This window comes from Sarcophilus harrisii, chromosome 3 (genome assembly GCF_902635505.1).
Source record: "Sarcophilus harrisii chromosome 3, mSarHar1.11, whole genome shotgun sequence".
In the NCBI taxonomy this organism is placed as follows: Eukaryota; Metazoa; Chordata; class Mammalia; order Dasyuromorphia; family Dasyuridae; genus Sarcophilus; species Sarcophilus harrisii.
Genome location: NC_045428.1, coordinates 10,808,141 through 10,814,058, shown reverse-complemented (window position 1 = coordinate 10,814,058; position 5,918 = coordinate 10,808,141). Strand labels below are relative to the sequence as shown.

Genomic DNA, 5,918 nt, shown 5'->3' with positions numbered 1-5,918 from the left:
CAAACAGAGTCTATGTTGAAAGCGTTGCGACACAGAGGTCGTTGTCCTGGCTGCAGGACCAAACTCCCTGCTAAGTTGGGACCAGTTCCCAGAAAGCCTGGTGGAAACACACTGTGGGAGCTTTGGGAATGTTCTGGTTCAGTGAACTAGTGGAGGTCATTGACTCAGGAGAGGAAAGTAAGCAGTTGCAGAGGTGGGGCCTCCTCCCTGAGAAGCCACAGGGCTGCCACCCATGCCAATGGGCAGAGCAGAGCTGCCATACACCAGGAACCTGGGGCAGGGCCAGGCATCCTCCCCAGGGCTGTATCTCAGGAAGCCTAGAGGAGCTTCTCTGTAAGAATGAAGGCTCCTCTCCTGTTCCTCCAGCTGGGGATGATTTCCCCCACACCCTAGGGCTGCCCGCTCCATGCTGCAGATCCCGGATGGACAAGCCAACATCGGGTATTTGTGCATTGAGCACAAACAATGTAAACATCCCCTTCAGTTTGGGGGGAAGGCAGCAGACATTTCCCTCAGAGAGACATGGAAGAGAGTTTCCAAGACAACCTGAGGTCAATGCTGGGAAAGCTCCCCCTCATCCCCCTCCAAGAGACCATCTGACCACTTCTGATTTAAGTTGACCTAAGCTGAACTAGCACTTGGATTCAAATCCCACCTTTCTGTGCTAATAACAGTATCTACTTCATAAGGTTATTGTGCCAGTCAAATAAGAGGCGAGATATAAATGTTAGTCACTTTTTCCTCCTATTTCACACCCAAGAGTCTTATTACTTTCTTTTAGTCTTATTTTCGGTGGTGGAAAATCAGTTCTTTTAATGAGCAGATGGATACTTTGGGGAGAAAGGGTTTCATGACATTGGCTGCTCATTGAATAAGGGGTGACCTTTCTTCCCCAGCCCAATCCAGAACAGACTAGTCTTGGAAACTTCTGGGAAATAATAAAGCAGTGAGATCCTACTAAGCCTCCCTACACAGTTTCCCATCTGGCTCAGCTTGGGTACAGCAACAGCCACAGCCCACTACTGCTTCTACTCCTACTCCACCGCCAAACCCATCTACACACCTTCCAGCCCAGTTCCTATTTCTGAAGCACAATCATTGCCCAAGAAAATTTCCCTTTCTTCCTTAATTTTCCATTCTAGGACAAATCATGCTATTCTAGCTCTAGCTCCCTCACCTGCCCCAGAGAACGTAGAGCAGATGAGACTTGTGGGTTTTGTTTTGGTAAATTGGTAATTTGTGATGTGAATTCTTATTCTTCCTTCCTTCCTTCCTTCCTTCCTTCCTTCCTTCCTTCCTTCCTTTCTTTCTTTCTTTCTTTCTTTTTCTCTTTCTCTCTTTCTTTCTTTCTTTCTTTCTCTTTTCCTTTCTTTCTTTCTTTCTTTCTTGTTCTGGGAAATGATGGAATGTTGTGCTTAGTTGGGGGGGAGAAGGAGGAAGAACTATATCAATCTGATGGATTAGCTATTAACTAAACTCCTTCCGGAAAAGTCTCTGTTTGCTGAAAGGGTTACTAATCCACCATCACCACTCTTTAAGTGATCAGGATTCTGAAGCTACCTGTATAGGAATAAAATACAAAACAGCTGCTACAAAAACCCATTAAAAGTTAAAAGCTAATCCATTGAATTGCTAAATCTGCTAGGACTGGAAAAGGGGAAGGAAGCAGAATCTTAAAAGTCATTTGTGGGTCCGAATGCTCATTTTCTCTTTTCAGTCCTTGGACAAGAAGAGATATTACTCTTAACAGAATTTGGTTGATGTTCCCTACAAAGCAACAAGTATGAATGAGCATGTAACCTGGAGTTAGGGAACACCTGGGTCCAGGGGCTGCTTCTAACACTAGCTATGCAACCATCTCTGAAACTTGGTTTCATCATCAATAAAAGAGTTATAGTGTTTATTCTATCTACCTACCTAGCTATCTATCTTCTTTGCTTTCTTTCTTTTTTCTTTCTTTCTTTATTATTTCCTCCCTTCCCTACTTCCTTCCTCACTTTCATCCTTCCTCCCTCCCTTCCTTTTTTTCCCCCTTGGATACAGCAACAACTGTATTCTTTCTTTCTTTTTCCTTTCTTTTTCCTTTCTTTCCTTTCTTTCTTTCTTTCTCTTTCTCTCTCTCTCTCTTTTCTCTTATTTTCTTACTAACCAGTCAAACAAAACAACTCCCTACACTAGTCATATCTAAAGACAAATGTCTTATTCCACTTTTTGAGTACATCCCTCTGTGCTAGAAGGTGAAGAAGTTGCATCATGATCTATTTTCTCACTATGAACCATGATGATAAACCATGGTTGATCATTACACAGATCAGAGTTAGATTTTTGAAAGTTTTGTCTTTATAATATTGTTACTGTACAAATTGTTCTCTGGTTCTCATCTCATTTATATCAAGTCATCCAAGTATTACCATATTTCTCTGAAACTCTCCTTTTTGTCATTTTTAACCAGAATGATCATGTTGCATTACACTGATGTTCAGTCATTTTTCAATAAAAGGATATTCATTAGTTTAAAGTTGTCAGTTAACTAGAAAGACTTAGCCTTAATCTCATTCCCTCCCATAAGGGTTCTATTTCTACAATCCAACAGACTGCAATTCCTCTCTCTGACCATAAGCTCTTGCCCTTCTATCTTTCCTTGTGTCTCCCCTTCCTAAACACATTCTCCATCCTCATCACAACCTTATGGTTCTGCAACCCTGCTTACTTGCCCATTTCCTCATCCCTACTCTGTTCTCACTTTTTCTTTCCAAAATATAGTTGCTGTACCTAGCTAACAAGTTCAACATAGAAAGTTTTCTCTTTGTCTGTCTGTCTCTCTCTCTGCTTCTCCTTCTTCATCCTCTCCTTCTCTCCTTTTCCCTCTCTCCCTTCCTTTCCTTTCCCTTTCCTTTTTTCCTTTCCCTTCCCTTCATTTATTTCCTTCCCTTCCCTTCCCATGTATCTTGCCAAAAATCATCCTTCTTAGACACAGTGTACATTATCCCCCACTCAAGGACACTTGAGGGGCTTCTGTTCCCTCTAGGACAAACCACCAGCTGAGCAGCCTGAGTGGGCAGCTCTTCCCCCAGCTGGCTCCCACCAACCTTTCCAACCTGTGCTTCTAATGACGTTGCTCCCACTCCCTTTTTCACCCAAACTGGACTTTTCACTGACTCCGACGTCACAGTGGGGCAAGTCATGCTCTGTGTCTGGAAATCACCCCTCCCTCAATGTTACCTTTCAAACTCTCAATCTTCAAAGCTCATCTGAGGTTCCATTTCTTATTATGGGATCCTTATTAAAACTCTCAAATTACCGGTTCTTTATTTGTCTTGGATTCTCACAATAGAATGTAAACTCAAGAGCAGGAGCTATTTTTTTTAATTGCCTTTTGTCCTTCAGCCCTAACAAAAGGTTAAGAACACAGCCCTTCACTGGTATAGGGGACTCTCAGATAAGGAAACTCGCTCCACCGATTCAGGTAGCACAGATGATTCTGATAGAATTACAGAATGGGACTGGTACTTTCTCTACATCCTCAGGAAATTGCCTGGATCATTAAGAGGTCAAGTGACTTGTTCATAGCTACAAAGCCAATGTCAGAGGCTAGAGGTGAATCCCAGTCTTCCTGGCTTCCAAAGCCTTCTCTCCCTACCACGCCACAGCTGCCTTGTCTATGATAGGGGCTCAATAAAGAATGGAGGCAGACAGGGTAAAGTGAGCTGCCCAGGGTCACATAGCCTAGTAAGTGTCTCAGGCTGGATTGTAAGTGAGGTCTTCCTGACTCTGGCCCAGCACTCTCTCCTCCGCACTACCTAGTTGCCCCAGAAAGAACCTAGTTCAAATTCAGCCTCTGATACTTATTAGCTATATAACTCTGGTCAAGCCATTTAACTTCTATTTGCCTCAGTTTCTGTAAAATGGACTGTAAAATGAGGATAATAACCACACCCACTTCTCAGGGTTGTTTTGAGGATCAAATAAGTTACTATTTGTGAGGTATTTAGTACAGACATACAGAAAATGCTATATAAATGTTAGCAAGTATTATTTTGTTATTAGATTTATGATCCTAGGATCAATAAGACCCCTTCCACTTTGAGATTAACGATCCCTTGAAGTCCCAGTCAGCCCACCCTAGTTCTGTCTCTACTCCTCTATTGAAAATGTTCTAATTTCTGCTCCTCCTTAGCTAATCAAAAGCAAGATTTATCCTCCTCTTCATCCCAATCCCATTTACCTTCTTGACTTCTGTGTTATTATTAATGGTACCACCATACTCCATGGTTCTAACTCATATTCCTCTCTTTCCCTCACCATTTCACCTTAAATCCTGTCATTTCCCCTCTTTCTTCTTGCTGTCATCACTTTAATGTGGTGGGACTCCCTTAGTTTGTCTCCTTGTGTCTGGCTTCTTTGCCCTCCCAGCCACCTAATCAACTGCAATTAGATCCATTTAGTTAATACTGTTTTCATTGACTCCCCATCGCTATTCACTTGGGTTGGGCTGATTGGGGTTAGGAACGTGTCTAGAAAAGGTCAATCAATTTAGACTTGGAGACAGCGTCGAATCCTAGCTTATTACCCCACTGCCTGTGTGAGACCTAGACAAGGATGCTTAATTCTCTCAGCTTCGGGAAATGAGGAGATCGGATTGGATCCCATGATCACATGAGTTTTGGATATCCTCAAAATTGAGGTTGGGCAGATGGTGGCAAGGGAGTCTCAGATACTTAACCAAGGTCATAGACATTGGAGCTATGGAAGGGACATCATCCAATTCATTCATTTTGCAGATGAAGAAACTGCATGGGTATTATGAAAAAAATATTAACTCCCAATCCCAAGTCAAGAGGACCTGGATTCAAATCCCCTGTGACACTTATTACTTATGTGACTCTAGGAAAGTCTCAACCTTCTCCACATCTTCCCTTTGAGAGAAATGATTACTAAATAACCATCTGTTAATATTGGGGAGATCCAGGATTTTGTCCCTTCCTCATTTAGAAATTGAGTCAAAGCTTAGTTTTCTAACAATGAGGTGAAATCTTATTGTTATCTCACCCAACTAAGAGAATCTTACAAAAATTAATTTAAGGTGAATTCCAGCCCATTGTGTTCTACTCAGCCAGGTCTGAGGAAAGGTGGATCCTTTGTCTAAATTGCTCAAGTCATGTCCCTCAGGCCCTCATTAGAATAGTTCCATCTCTCATTATAGTATTCATTCTTCTGATTTATTGTCAGCCAATCAGAGTTCATTGCCCTGTTCAGGAATACACACTCTTCCAAGGGCATGTAAGCATTTGAGTGGGTTCCATTTGGAGTTTCCACTCTTCAAGGGTATCACTGATCCCTTTTACTAATTATATGCTAGCATGGTTAATAAAATTACTAATTATTAGGAAACAATGTCTCTAACTTTTTATACATCACAATTTCCTCAGTTGTAAAGTGAGGTGGCTGGATCTGGCCACTAAGTTCTGTTCCAGCTATAGCTCTATCATCCTTAATAAGTTACTGAAGGTGGGGCAGCTAGATGGCTCAGTGGATAGAGCACCAGCCCTGAAGTCAGAAGCTGAGTTCAAATCTGATCTCAGACACTGACACTTTCTAGTTGTGTCGCTTAACCCCAATTGCCTCAGCAAAATAATAATAATAATAATAATAATATACTGAAAGTAAGATAGCTAGTAAGGGTCAGAGCTGACATTTCTGTAAATCTTTCTAGCACCATGTCTAAAGCTTTTTTCCAGACTAGCTCTTGATCAGTCTCCCTCCATTTAATATCACTAAAAATATCAAAAAAGGAAGTTACCATATTACAATTTCACACTGATTTTCTTTTATTTCTGATTCGTTTGGGGCACATGACTCTTGTCATTGTGAAAATCAGCAGATCACTCAGAATCTTTATGTTCCAAAAAGGGCAAAAT

General features: G+C 41.6%; 1 protein-coding gene across 1 annotated transcript in view; it reads right to left on the bottom strand.

Annotated features, from left to right (window-relative positions):
• Positions 1–5,804: 5,804 nt before the first annotated feature.
• Positions 5,805–5,918, bottom strand: part of LOC116422509 (histidine-rich glycoprotein-like) — a gene marked incomplete at its 5' end in the record, with an annotated part of 951 nt that continues 837 nt past the window's right edge. The window contains one exon of the mRNA XM_031961110.1: positions 5,805–5,918. This exon is cut by the window's right edge and continues 837 nt beyond it. Within this exon, the coding sequence (XP_031816970.1) occupies positions 5,883–5,918 (36 nt within the window).